At 39.2% G+C, this 14,802-nt stretch overlaps 1 protein-coding gene across 1 annotated transcript in view; it reads right to left on the bottom strand.

The window, feature by feature from the left end:
* The window catches only part of NEGR1 (neuronal growth regulator 1), a 1,016,240-nt gene that overhangs the window by 594,151 nt on the left and 407,287 nt on the right, over positions 1-14,802 (bottom strand). The window contains exon 2 of the mRNA XM_044672722.1: positions 12,284-12,516. Within this exon, the coding sequence (XP_044528657.1) occupies positions 12,284-12,516 (233 nt within the window). The remainder of the gene's footprint in view (positions 1-12,283; positions 12,517-14,802) is intronic.

Here is a 14,802-nt window from a genome sequence, read left to right as displayed (position 1 = left end):
CCTCTAGAATCCTTAGGAGGTAGGTGTGCTTAATTTATTCCCTTTGCCCTCATCACTAGCATTCCAGAGAAATGAAAACAAAGAGAAATCATTTACATGTTTTTTTTTTGTTTTAAAATTTTGATTTTATTTCCCTTTTATTTATACCTCATCTATATTGTTCCAGCCTCCTTCTAGAGAACCATCCCTTATAGTGAAGAATGTTTTTTGTAAAGAAAGAGAAAAAGTGAGCAAAACCAATAAACTCATTGAAAAAAATCTTGTGTATTCAATTTTCCACATCCATGGCTCCCTACCTCAGCAAAGGAGATGGAAGAGGCATCTTCACTGGGTTTAGTCATTATAATTTGCAACTTTCTGTTTTGCTGATTTTGTGATGGCCCTTCTTTCCTTTTTCATCATTATAGTCATTTTTTATTATTTTCTGGGCTCTCTTTAGTTTACTTGGCACTCATTCATATAAATTTCCTATTCTGAAGTATTCATGTACATTATTTCCATTTCTTTGATGTCATCAAATTTATGGGTATAAAGGATTTTTATTCATACAGAGTCTTTCTTTCTGTCACTGTTTACATTTGTATGTATTACTAAAAGTAGAATCTCTGTGTCAAATGAAATGGATATTCGGGATATTTTATTTGGATGATTCCAAATTCCTTTCCAGAAAGGCTCTGGCAATTCATAATGCTCCGGCAATTCTCTCTTTACATAATCTCTCCAACTTGGAGTATTCCTGATTTTTTTTTGAAACTTCCAATTTGTTTTAATTTAAATTTCTTTTACTATTAGTGATTTGGGACATGTTTCATAAGGAAGAAAGGAAATGAGCTTTTATGAAATGCCTACTATGTGCCGAGCTCTGTGCTAATCACTTTACAAGTGTCACTGAATTTGATCCTCACAACACAAAGCACTCTTGGCCTCAGAGAATATTATTAACTCCATTTTACAGTTGAAGAAATGGAGACAAAGAGACCTTAAGGGACTTGTCCAGGGGTTGCACAACTAGTAAGGGTCAAGGGCTCCATCTGAACTCCTTCTTTCCTTCTTCCAAGTCCAATGTTCTGTCTCTACTTTTTAGAAGCTGGAGGTTCCTGATTCTTTAAATTGGAGTTGTTTGTTGTCACTCTTTGACCACTTGCCTCTTAGGGAAGGGGGGGCAGTATTTTAATCCATTTGTCTGATGCTTTCTGTTTTGGCATTAGAGCCATTTTCAGACTGCCCTGCCACCTCCCATCACGTCTCTGTCAGGGAAAAAAACAAACCATTAAATATAAACATCTGGTACACTCACTCCATCTGCTAGTGGACGCCATGTTGGCCCTCCCTGTCCCCCACCTCTGAGCCCCAGAAAGGCCTGACAGACTTGGTTCTCTGTTCTCCAGGATCGCTGCTGGGGTTTCAGCTACTCCGCCTTTAAGTCCCCCAGAGTAAAGGTGTCTACGGCTCCCCTATTTCTGATGGTTTCGTTTTGTATCCATTTATGGAAGCCTTTCTGCATCTCTCACATGCCTCTTAGTTCTCAGTTCTTAAAACAAGGCTAATTCACTCTATCCCTGCATCACAGGGTTATGTCCATCCTCTGGCCACTCAACACACACACACACACGCACGCACAAACACACACACACACACACACACACACGTATTTTTTCCTATTTTGTTTCTACCACAAAGAATCACCCGAACCAGATTTTGGGTCAAGTTTAGGTCTTTGTTTCAGCCTCTGACTTCCATGAGGCAGATTCCAAGCTCTGGAATCCTTGGAACAAAGGCTGTGGATCCCTTCCTCACTTTGCAGTTATAACTCAGAAATGTTATTCAGAATGTTTACGCCCATTCAACACTCCACCAATAATGCACTAGTGTGCCTGTCTGAACCCTATGAGGAGGATGAAAACACTCCCCACTGATGAATACTGCAGAGAGGAAATTCATGGGATTTGACAGCTAATGCCTCCACCCTACTATGTGTAGGAATATAAACACTAGCAAATGTTGCTTGCGAAAATGATCTCCAAAATCTCTTTTCCTTTACAGCTTTCATCCTCCAATGCCTTGATTTTTCCAAACCTGAGTCTTTTAAAAGAATTCTTGGAGAGAAAAGTCCAGGGATCTGAAAAAATGCTAGCAGCCTTTCACAAGGCCCTGAGGCCAAAACTAGTTATACACTATTACTAGGTACCCATACTAATGACAGCGTCCTGTCCCGAGGACTAAGTGCGGCAACTACTGGCAAACTGACCAACAAACAGAATCTCTTCCAGAAGAGATCTTTGCCCTGAACACTGCTTTAAGAAGGCAAACATCCCGGGAAGACAAAGTCAGAGGAGTGCCTCTTTTAGGACAATCCGGGCAGAATTTGCATCTAAGATAGCCCACAGAGTAGGAGGGAACAAGGATCACTCATGAGCCCACAAATGCCTCAGGAAATGTGCTTAAAATGAGATCTCATCATGATGAGGCTGCAGAATCACAGGGAAGTCTGGGCTCTCTCCCATGCACTTACTCCTGGTTAGAGCAAAAAAGAGGCCACGTGAGGAGCGCCACTCTATTATCCAGTTCTGCAGTGTGGGCTTTGGTCAAGCATGACACAAAGTTCAGAGTGCTAGATCAGACACAAGAGGACTGGGAATTAAACGTTCCAGCTTCACTTTCTACCGACATGACCTTCGACAAGCCACTTTCAATCTCGAAGCCTGTTTTCTCATGTGGAAAACCAGTGGGCTTGGCTCCATGTCTCCAAAGGAGCCTTGCTTCCAGGAAGACATCTATGATGTTCAGATGACTTATTTGTTAATTATTATTGATTAGGGAGATGTAACTCTGAGATGCCATATCACAGCTATCTGTTTGGCTAAAATGATGAAAAGGAAAAATGACAAAGGTTGAAGGGGATGAGGCAAAATGGGGACACAAATACACTGTTGGTAGAGCTGTGGACTGATCCAACCATTTGGGAGAACAATTTGGAAGGGCAACCAAAGAGTTTTAAAACTGTGTATACTTTTTTAACCCAGCAATACCACTGTTAGGTTTGTTTCCTAAGGTGATCTGGGATAAACAAAAATAGCCTGTATATTCTAAGATATTTTAGCAGCTTTCTTTGGGATGACAAAGACCCGGAACCTGAAGAGATTCCCATCCACTGAGGAATGGCTAAGCAGGGTGTGGCACGTGAATGTGACAGAATACAACTCAGCTGTGAGAAATAGCGAAAAGGATAATTTTGGGAAAATATGGAAAGACCTACATGAAATGATGAAGAGTAAAATGAGCAAAACCAAGAGAACATTCTATACAGTAACAGAAAGACTGTTTGAAGACTGAATTGTGGACATACACCTCCAGAGAGAGAAATGATATGCACACATCTCTAGGATATTGTCATATATACACATATCTTTTGTCAAATGATGGCTTCTCTAAAGGAGTGGCGAGAAGAAGGAGGGGAGTTGAGTTATTGGATATGGTAATATAACAAGCGAATGAATGAACCATGAGTTCTCTGCAAATTTAAATATATATATATTTAAATATATTATTTATATATATTTAAATTTGCAGAGAACTATATATATATATATATATATATATATAAATTTGCAGAGAACTCACGGTTCTCAATTCTTCCAGAAAAAAGTAACAAAACCCAAACACACAGACACTCGTACAGTAGGGCACTAATATCACAACTGATTTGTTGTTGCTTTCTTTCCTTTTGTAATTATTTTCTGAAATTGTTCTTTCCCTCTCCTCATATGAATGCTCTCCCTTGTGCTCTTCCTTCTACATTCATCATCAGATTTGATCCAATGAATGTCCTCCCATTCACAGGTTTCCCAGAGAGCACTAGGCATTCTCCAGTTCTAAGACAAGATCTTTCTTTAAGTGACTCTGAGGGCTACTATAAATGTATGCCGTAACTATAGATTTAAAATAATTATGAGGTGGTCATATCTTTTCTGGGTCCCACCTTCACTTCTGGAAATCCATTCCCTTCTCTTTCTTCTGTCTCCCAACCTCTAAAAGAGCTTTTGAGTGGCCCTATCCTCTCAGGGATCATTGACTTAAAGGGAACCTCAGGGTCTAGAGTTTTTATGGGGTCCTTCCCAAGCAAATGTGCCTGTCTGGGACCCTCCATGCCTGAGATTGGATTATTGGATCAGTAAGTCTTGTCATGGATTTATGGGGCTGACTGGGAAGCCTATCAGCCTTCCTGTGTGACATATCTGTATTGATTCACAAATGTGTTGTCAGTAGTGTGCTAAAGTGGATATTGGTTCAAAAACTGCTTTTGACATTTATTTGCCATGTGATCCTGAACCCATTTCTATAGGATCTGGATGGTCCAATGAACAAATTGTTTCTTGTGGTTAGGTTAGACTTAAGTTCAAGTCCAGGCTCATGTAATTACTGGCTTGTGACCCCAGGGCAAGTCACTTAACTTCTATCTATATCACATTTTTTACCTGTAAAATGAGACATACATATGGGGGTCATATCATATAATATATATATATATATATATATATATAAAATACTCTGTGGTCTCCCCCAAGACCCCTGTCCTGTTTCCAAAGGGCCCCTTACAGCCTTCATCCAAGGAAACAGCTTCTATGAAAAACATCTGGGTGTCTCCATCAATGGCTAAACATCACTTAACAGCCAGTCCAAGACCTGCTCAGCTAAAGCATCCAGGCCCCCTGAGAACGAGATAGGAGGCAGCACGTGGCCAGCAAAGCAAAGTCAAACCACCTACACTGCCCCCTTGGCCACCATCTCTGCTTGGATTCCAATGGAGACAGCCAAGGAGTGTGAACTCAGAAATCTGGAGCATCGGTCCTTGTAGCCCTTCAGAAAGCCAGAAGAAGCCACCCTGGAGAAGATGCAGCCCAGCAACTGCTCTCATGAATCCCTCTTCTAAAGTCCCTGCAAAACCATTTGCTACCACAATCCTTGGCACCGTCAAATGGCCCAATGCCATAAATGTACATAATCAGCAGAAATAGCATTAAAGAGGCATTTCCACTGGACCTTTCCATCTGATTTGCAGCTGTGACCCTCTCTCTGGGTTGTCTCCTCTCATAGAATGAGAGTTCCTAGAGAAGGGGGCCATCTTACTCTCCTATTCCTATCCCTAGTGCTTCACGAACAGTAAATGCTTAATAAGTTTCCTTCATTCCTTCGTACAATTCAAGGTCCAGTTAGATGGGCTCTGAGGTGCCTTTGGGGTAGGTCTCTGAGCTGGGAGTCTCCCATCTCTCACATCTCGACAGTGTTAGTGTGTGCAGGTTGCCCAGTCAATCTGGAACCACTCGAGGTTGGCCAGCTTCTTCTCAGCTCCCCATGAGCTGTGAAGTAACACGCAAGGCTTGGTCTGACACACGGTGATGAAGGATGTGTTCTCTATAGGCTAATGGCTTCCCACAAGTGGAAAGGACTCCCATTGCCATTTGTAATAGTGTGAAGCCTCTCTACAGCACGCCCAATGAATGTTCATCTCGACTCTATGTAATATTTATGGGGCTGGACCGGGTGGTGGATAGACTGATGGGTTCATGAAGGAGGACATTAGCTTGAACCATCACTCAGTACCTGGAGAGTGAGGTCACTGTCCACTGAGCTGGCGATTTCACCAGAGGGTTTCCCACTCTCCTCACTGTGCGGTGACAAGATTATAAGGGAATGGTGCAGGGGCAGCTAGACAGCATATTGTAGAGAGCACCAGGCCTGGAGTCAAGAGGACCTTGGTTCAAATCTTCCCTGAGACACTTCCTATTTAGGTGACCCTGGACGGGTCATTTAAAACTGATTGCCTTGCCTGGTACTCTTCTGGCTTAGACAGAAGGCATGGGTTTAAAAAACCAAGGGAATGGTTCCATTATTTTCTTCTCTTTCTCCATGCCTCCACATTTTTTGAACAAAGAAATGGAAAGTCTTTTGTGCATTAATTATCACACAACAGAACCAGGAACAACAGTCAATTAGGTGACTTGATTTAGCATCACCATGTTATTTATAGATAATGACATAATTAACTTTGTACATGGGTCAATTACTCAATTTCTATCCTTTCCAAACAACATTCAGCAAGATTACACAAGTTTCATGACACTTTGTGTTGCCAGTTCCAAGAAGGGGAGAAAACATAAGGATGAATGAAAAGGCTTGTTCTTAAAACCCACTGTGGGACCGGAGACCTTATGCTTGATACAATCTATTTTCTAGTTGAATAAGTTGTCTCCATTTTCTTCTAGTAAAATCAAAATTTTGGATTTGGGGCAGATTTTGAAGCTATCTTAGGAATCACATTCATTTATTCAATAAATTAACTACTAACTATGTATAAAGGGCATCTGACTCATTTTTTCATTTTACATCTAATGAAACTGACTCCAAAATATGGAAAATATACTGCCCAAAGGAGGAAGCATCCAGTTTTTGTTAGTTGATTTCCTCATCCATCCCTACTACTTCTCCCCATAGTTCTTTCCCTTATATTACAACTGCCATATTTATCAATATTCATATTTCCAAGAAACAGTGTGCACAAACCCCTTTGGAGGGATTTCTTTTCTTCTTATATAAGATAAAGGAAATTGAAAAGGAATAGGGAAAAGAGAAAGCAAATAGCTGAAAGAAGAGGCAGTAAGGAGAGAGGAAGGAAAAGAAGAAGATTGAAGAAGTGGATAAAGTAGACTTTTAAAAATAGCTTCCAAATGTATATAGCCAAAACAAATGACAGGGGCTAGGTTTATCAAGGCAATGCTGACTGAATATTTGATTTTAATAGTATTATTGTGTAATTATTAAGTGTAACTATTTCATAATTCAACTCTTATAACTGGAAGACATTCTTTTGGTGAAGAGAATTTTTACAAGTTATCAAGCTAACAGCCTATCTTTTAAAGCTATTTCAATATAGACTCGATTCAAACACATTACTCCAATTAGCGGGAGAATAGATGCAGTCATCAGATTTGTTATTTTGTCTATCGACATGTGGTTGGTATGGGGTTGAGTTCTTATGCCATTTATTTACTCATAATGCTGGTTTGCTTAGCTTATTAATGTTTTCCCCTGAACTTTGTTAGTATAATTGGAAAACTGCCCAAACGTCAATCAGTTTCTAATAAATAATTATATCCATAAACACTGCAAAAGTATTAAATCCTGAATTTGACTCAAACAAGTCTGACTCCTTTTTTTTCTTATTTTCTAAAGGATATAGAAATTCCCTATTTGGAGCTGGTCAATAATGTCTTTCCAGACCTCTTTATAAAACAAAGAATCATTTCTCTACTCTGTCCAAAATGAGTCATTTTTATTGTGCAAGCTAATGTTTTTCAGTTTAGATTTTTTTTAAGTGACTTGCTCAGATTAATATAGCTAGGAAGTGTCTGATGGTAGATTTGAACCCAAATCCTCCAGACTCCAGATGTGGCACTCCTTCTACTGTGCTACCCTGCTCCTATTTTTTCTTATTTATTTTTAAGTTTAAGAATACTTATTAATAATTAACCTATTTCAGAATAAGATTTTATTGTATTGATTGGGAATTTCACATTCTCAGCAATTCCTCTCTTCTCTAATATTCAGAATATTTGAAAAGAAGGAAAAGGTTTGTCTTCTTCTCTGAGGTCTGATCATCCAGTGTTTGAAAGGAGAAAAATATCACTTTATGAGTCTATTCTCTATATTTTATGATTGGTTGCATCAAAATATTGCATACACATATGGTGTTAAAATTTTGAATTGAAAGACATTTATATATACCATATATTTACCAAAAATCATAGAAAGTTCAAATAGCCAGATCAGAATCTTCAAGGGACAGAAAACTATAAACTGCAGCAGAAAGAACACTGATTTGGAGCTGAAGGATGGGAGTTAAATTATGGCTTTGGTATCTATTATTATTTTATCATTGATTAAGTTTTTGGCAACCTTTGGCTTCAGTATCTTCAGAAAAAAAAATGTAGGCTTGGGCAAACTGAACTCTGGCTCAGCCTGGCACACAGCAGGTTCTTAATAAATGTTTGTTGAATTGACTTAGCTTTAAGATATCTTCTAGCTCTTGTTATAGTGAAAATTAAGCAGATAAAGACTTAAAGAAAATTATCAATGAAGAGCATCAAGTGATTAAAGTACTAATGTTTCTAAGGAATTTGGGTAATGTAATATAACAATATAACACATATTCATATGCATTCATCAATACCAAATACTACCATGAACTTTGGAGAAGAGGAGAAGATTTCTTCAAAGATAAGAAGATGGAAAATCTGAAGTTTTGGTAGGCATAATGCATACAACAGTAACATAACACAACATAACATAGCATAAATAACAACATAACAAAAATATATACATAAAAACATAAACATGGTTAAGATACATTGATTCACTAGTTGAATGAGTGAAATGATATATAGTTAGGGACTAACAATGTTATAATTAGTTATAGGATAGGTAGTTACTAACAATGAATAGTTACTTAATATAGGATTTAGTTTAGATTTTAGTTAGTTTAGGATTATAATAGGATAAGGTTAGTTTTAGAAGATTATATTGAGATAGGGCTATAGTTAAATCATTTAGAGTTTAGGGTTGATAAGGTACTACCTTGCATTACAAAATACAGTGCAACATGCATAACAAACATGCATTACCTATGACATATGTTACACATCATATATCACACAAATATGTACATAGATATGTAAATATGTATAAATAGTGTGTATTATAATTAGGATCATAAAATTATATTATAGTGCATATGTATATATGTAATATGTGTGTGAATATCATACACATATTACATATATATGTATAGCACATGCACATATTGTATGTGCATGTATATATATACATATGTATATATGTAAATTATGTATGTTTTTAATATTTGATACTGGTTAAATTTTATATACCTATAGTTCTATGTAAAAATTCAGTTTTGTGTAATTAGGTTTAATTTAGAATAAGATTGTTTTAAATTTTTATCTACTTTTAAATGTATTTTGCATAAGCAAGTTTATTGGATTGGTTTTAACTTTTATGTAAAAACTTATGCAATGTTGTGCTTATTGTACTTTTTCAAAATTTCTAACTCTGCTCTTAATGCATTACAATAGTAATATATTTTTGCTATATTAGTTAATTAGAGTAGTATTTATGATTTTAATGTTTTGCATGAAATTTGTGTTTGTATTTCTATTTTGATTTTTTTAGTTAATTTAATTAATTTTGCTTTTGGATATGTTTGATTTCTACTTTGAACTTTGTAACTGTTTGTTGTATAAATTTTCCTTTGTCCTTTCCTTGATTAAATCCCTAGAGTAAGGTAGTATTATATAGGATAAGATGAATGAGTGTAGATTGTTTGTTATTTTGGGTAAGAATTTTAGTTTAGGGGAAAATATCAGTTCGTTAGTGTGCAAATACAAAAATAGTGTTTAAAACACTATTTTGGCTTTGTGCAAAGGGGGAACTATTATAGTGAAATCAGGGAAAGTGAGAAGTGACAGGCAGAGGAAAAGAGAAAAATTCCATAACTCTGGAGTCAATGACTTTCTGGTGTCAGTTAGTCCTTGGACTTATTCTGCTCTGGAGGTACTGGCTCTCTCTGGATACCCTGTCTGAGTGGATCATCCTTCAAGCTTTTAACCAGTCAGGAAGAGGTTGAGTTTGTTAAGCTACATGGGTGGACCACATAGCCAGATCCTTATTACCCGTCCTTTTGGATTTTATGTTACTGAGACACTACTGGAATCCTGCCAGACCCTGAAGGACAACAGTTGTGAGTTCTCCCTACAACCCCAGTGGACCTCTTTACTTTCTGGCTTTCCCTTACTCTTAAATACTACCAAAGGGGGTGGGGTGATTCTGGATAGGATAGAGTGTAGGTAGCTGGGTAAATTTAGGTAGAGATCAGTGTAGAAACCTATTTGACCTTGGTGGGAGGAATTTAGCTCTATCCCAGTTAGATCATCCCACTCCCTTCCTTTAGCTGACCCAGTTATATAATAAACCCTGTTTTATCATCTTATTGGTACCTTGTCAGTCTCTCCCTGAATCCTTTCCCAGATCTGAAGGATTTTGAGTAACTGGCCCAAGGACTATTACATCAAGAACCTAGAAATCACCTAAAACCCATCTTAATCATTATACCACCAACCTACTACTATTTATTTACTTATTATTTCACTCTAAATACTGTGATCCTGTAAAGCCTATTTTCTGATGCCAAACCATGGTGAAAGACTTTGAGTTATTTCTTATTTAAGCTAACCAGAATCAACAAAATGATAAATGCATTGTAAAACATATGGGAGTGAAAGAGATTTGAGCAACTTGGCTATGGGTTCTTTGAACTGAAAAGGCTTTCACATATCATATAGTTATTAAGGGAGAAGAAAGAAAGGGAGAAGGAAATGGAAAAGAAGAAGAAGAAAAAGATTTAAGAGAGAGAAATCAATCATGTCTGTGACAGTAGAAATTACTTAAACTATATAGAGGTAATGACCATTTTCATTATTTCTCTATAATATATACGCTATATTATATACACATATCTATACAATTATGCAAAAAATACATTCCACATTTGTATATGTGTGCATAAACAACTTCTAGCACTGGTGGTGAAAAATTCTTCTGTAACTCAAAGACTTTGACAGCTGTATGGAGAACCAAGATCTGAAAGGTCTAGCCAGTGGTATCAAAGCTAGTATCTGCTGGAGGTAAAAACTTGCATACTGGTCATCTTGACAGAAAAATCAACCATTTAACCAATACATCCAACTTTCTTTCCTTTTCTTCCCCTTCCTTCCCTCCCTTTTCTGCAAAAATAAAGTCCACAAAAAGGGGAAATAATCAGTGAATTGAGTCATTATTCTTTTCATTAATAATATCAATTCTGAAAATATTTCATATTTTTAGAGGACATTAGTGGCTATTACCCCATAGAATTGTGTGAGAGTACTTTATTTTTATTTTGTACTAAGGAGCAAAGATCAATTATGTCCTTCATATTCAAAGAATGTCTGATATAGAACTTAAACTTTACTGAAGCGATAGTAATAAATTGTTTTAAGAATCTGTATGCAAATAGACGCAACATTCACAAAGTTTACTATTTTTTCATTACAAACGCATTAATTCAATCAAACTTCATAGAAGTAGGCACGATAAGGAAATATAGTTAAGTAAATAAATGAATAAAGGGCTCATTATGACATGGATTTGGAAATCCCATTGGTTAATGCATTTCCACTAACATATTTCATGGTTGCATTGCCCCAAAACCCTCATATTAGGTAATTAATCTATATGTAAGTGTCAATACTATCTGCCTCTCATCGAAGTGATAGTATCACATCTTGAAATTCAATGTAGCACAAAGTTAGAAATGAGTAATTATTCTCCTATCAATACACCTATCTTCTCTCATAACATTATGTTTTTGCACATATACTTATAAGCTGGGAATTTCACCGATGGGAGGAAACACCTGATCCTATTGGAGAATTAGAAACCAATGGGATATGGGATGCCTTGAAATTTGATGCAGCTAATTTAGTTCCATATGTTGCCTTTATCTTTCCCTTCACAGTGACTACACTTTGATGTATGTATGACCTAATTGATGTGGTCTTCCTTCCCACGATGCAGTTCTCACTCCATTCGTGCCTTCACATCCTGAGAGATAGTATTTCTAGGCCATCCCATCAATCCTCCAGAAGACATCCACCCACCATGGGGCTGGGGGCTTCATCTCATTATCTTGTCATTATGTGGGTTCGAGTGAAGCCCACAAGCTTCTACAGAGTTCCCTAGTTAGAGCTTATTCTTATTCTCCTTCCTTTCTGCTTCTATGCAGCCTGGTTTAAATAAACGAAGACTTTAAGCCTACGAAGATAAATGAGATCACTAGAGCTTGAATCAAGATTACAAGAGAAGAACCTTTTCTTCTCACTTTTAGAGAACTGTGGAAAACATTCTAATAAATGCCAATATTTTAGTGCATCCATCCTGAGACCTTAAAAGATTTATGGAACGATAGCTCAAAGGTAGAAAAAGAGAAAGAAGCTGATAGAAAATGAATTGTCTTTGGGTCTAACCATATTCATTCTTGCCCTGCTATCTGGCCATGTGATTAGCACTAACAGAAATCATGCTATAAATGCCTGAACCTGATGACGAGGTGCCCAAAAGCATTTCAGTAGCTAAACACTGAACCGTACAGAGCACAGCCTAGAGCAAAGCGTACCTTGTACCGTGAGGTGCACCTGCATTGTCCGGGGCGTGTGTTGAGTCTGCACAGAACACGTGTAGGGCCCATCGTCTGTCACATCGACGTTCTGTATCTGCAGGCTGTAGTCCCTTTTATTTAATGTGGAAATGGAAACGCGAGGATCCACTGACCACTTATCACTTCCCGCAAAAATAATACTTGACCGGTTCAGCCAGGCACCCTTTGAAGCTCCGTCTTCCAAATAACACCTGCAAATTACAAGAGAGAGAAAATTGTTAATCAAAATGAAAATGTGAGCCCGACCAAAAAAACTCTCTTTGTTCTGTCTCCATTTCTGCGAGCCACAGAATGAAGAGGTGGCGGCGGGTACAAACATAAGAAATCGCGGGGGAGGCATGCACAAGGCCACAGACTCTTAACAATTTTATTTCAGTTGCAAATGAGGCAGGACAGGCAGGTGAGATCTTTTCTAAAAAATCTTTTTTGGATCCTGGAAGTGTGTCTCTTTTAAAATATTATCCACCCTAAAATACTGCCGACAGAGGGCTATGATACAAGATCAGCCTTTCCAAATGTAGGCTGGAAGATGCCATGGGGGGAGGGGAAAAGGGGGGAGAAAGAAAAAGATTTGATTCTAGAAATGCTGGGTCTGGGTCAAACATTGTTCCTCTCGAGGGAGCCCTGAGCTCAAAGGGCATTTCTCCAACTCCTCATCAACAAGAGGAGGACAAGGAGGCCCAAAGACTTCAAGTCTTTCTCTCGGCTTCCCACAAAGTAAAAGGAGACAAGAAGAGATGGAAGCTGGGCCCAATGGCTAACTGGTTATTCCTTCTGTGATTTCTGAAATCGTGGCAGCAGGACTCTGCACTGGGGACCTCAGACAGACATTGTCTCTCTCAACAGGTTTCCTCACACCTCTTAGAGCAGTCATTCCCAAAGTGGGCGCTAGCGCCCCCTGGTGGGTGCTGCAGAGATTCAGGGAAGTGGTGATGGCCACAGGTTCATTTATCTTTCCTATTAATTGCTATTAAAATTTTTTAAAAATTAATTTCCAGGGAGCTAAGGAATACTTTTTCTGGAAAGGGGGCGGGAGGCCAAAAAAGGTTGGGAACCGCTGCCTTAGAGAAATCATAATCCTTGAATTGCTTCTCTCTTAGGGTTGTCCAGAGGATCAGCTTAGGATGTAAATCTTCATAACTCAAAAGCTCTTACAAGTAATTATTATTTTTCTAATTCTCCTTGGTTGCTAATCATGGAAAATGGAATTCAAAGTGCACTTTTCCATATGGATCAGCCACCTGGCCAGCTGGTTGGCATAAAGAGAGCCCTGGCCTTGGAGAAAGAGGACAGAGTGGGAATCCCAGCACTGGCCCATCGCTACCACTCTAGGTGAGCTCAGATGGCTCACATCACCTTTTGGCCCTCACGTTTCCTGCCCAGAACTCCTGAGGGCTATCCCAGACAACCTAAAATCTCTCTCGGGCTCTCCTTGGGTCAGAACTCCCATTATTGGTCCCAAGAAACTTGGCTGGGACAAAAAGAGCAAACTCAGACGTTTGTCATTATAATTGAATTATGGGCGGCTCCTCTGAAATTCCTGACCATCCAGGTGAGCAGCAGGAGAAGTGAAGCTTCTGGAGGGCAGCACTTGGGCCAATACACATACACACCCAGGACAGCTTCTCCCATGGCTGTCAATTATGGACACGGCTTTGTCTTCCTGCACTCCCAGGCTCAGAAAGCTCTCGGCACCCACGAGGAGAGGAAAACTGAAGGAATCCCTGAAATGAGCACGGCGTCTGCACCCGTCCCCCACGGTCTGCCCTGGCTTATTTCGAGGGTCTGTTGCGGTCTCTGGGCCACAGCATAGACAGTTAGTATGGGCTGAACCCCATCTGAAGGACTTGCCCAGGGTCCCACAGCCTGCACGTGGCAGGCAGCTCCCCTCCTAGCCTCCTCCTTGGCTCACCCTGCCAATCCCTTCTGGCCGGGAACAGAGCAAGGAAGGTGTCCACATAGTGGAAACCTTGAGGGGGATTTTTAAGGGGAAAAATGACTCATTCTCTCTGGGCCAGCTCATTGTCAAGTTTCCTTTTCAATTCAAGATAGATGATCCGGTGGGTGAACTCTGAAGTTTGTCCATCCCAAAGCACACCTCGGTGTGAACAACAGACGTCCTTCAGCTCCCTCCAAAGGAAGTCACGAAGGGTTGTTTGGTGTGAAGCAGCTGCAACACATTATAAGTGAGGAGTTTACAAGAACTGGAAGGATGTCGTCCATGAGATGTCTGACTGAGCAAAGAAGAGGTCAGGTGGAACAGAAGAGTGGCAGAAAGCCCAAGCCGTCTACACTCGTCCTTGGTGCATGGAGCAGATTTTAGGGAAACCCTCACTCAATCCAGGGCCCCTCCATATCCCTTGTTCTAAATTCAGGGTCTCGGGGACTGCTCGGGGGAGCCAGATGATGCAATAGACCTGGAGTGAGGAAGATTCATCTTCCCAAATTCGAATCATGCCTCAGACACCTAATAACTG

The sequence above is a fragment of the Gracilinanus agilis genome, chromosome 4, assembly GCF_016433145.1.
Source record: "Gracilinanus agilis isolate LMUSP501 chromosome 4, AgileGrace, whole genome shotgun sequence".
Lineage (NCBI taxonomy): Eukaryota > Metazoa > Chordata > Mammalia > Didelphimorphia > Didelphidae > Gracilinanus > Gracilinanus agilis.
This window is presented reverse-complemented; position numbering and strand designations above follow the sequence as displayed.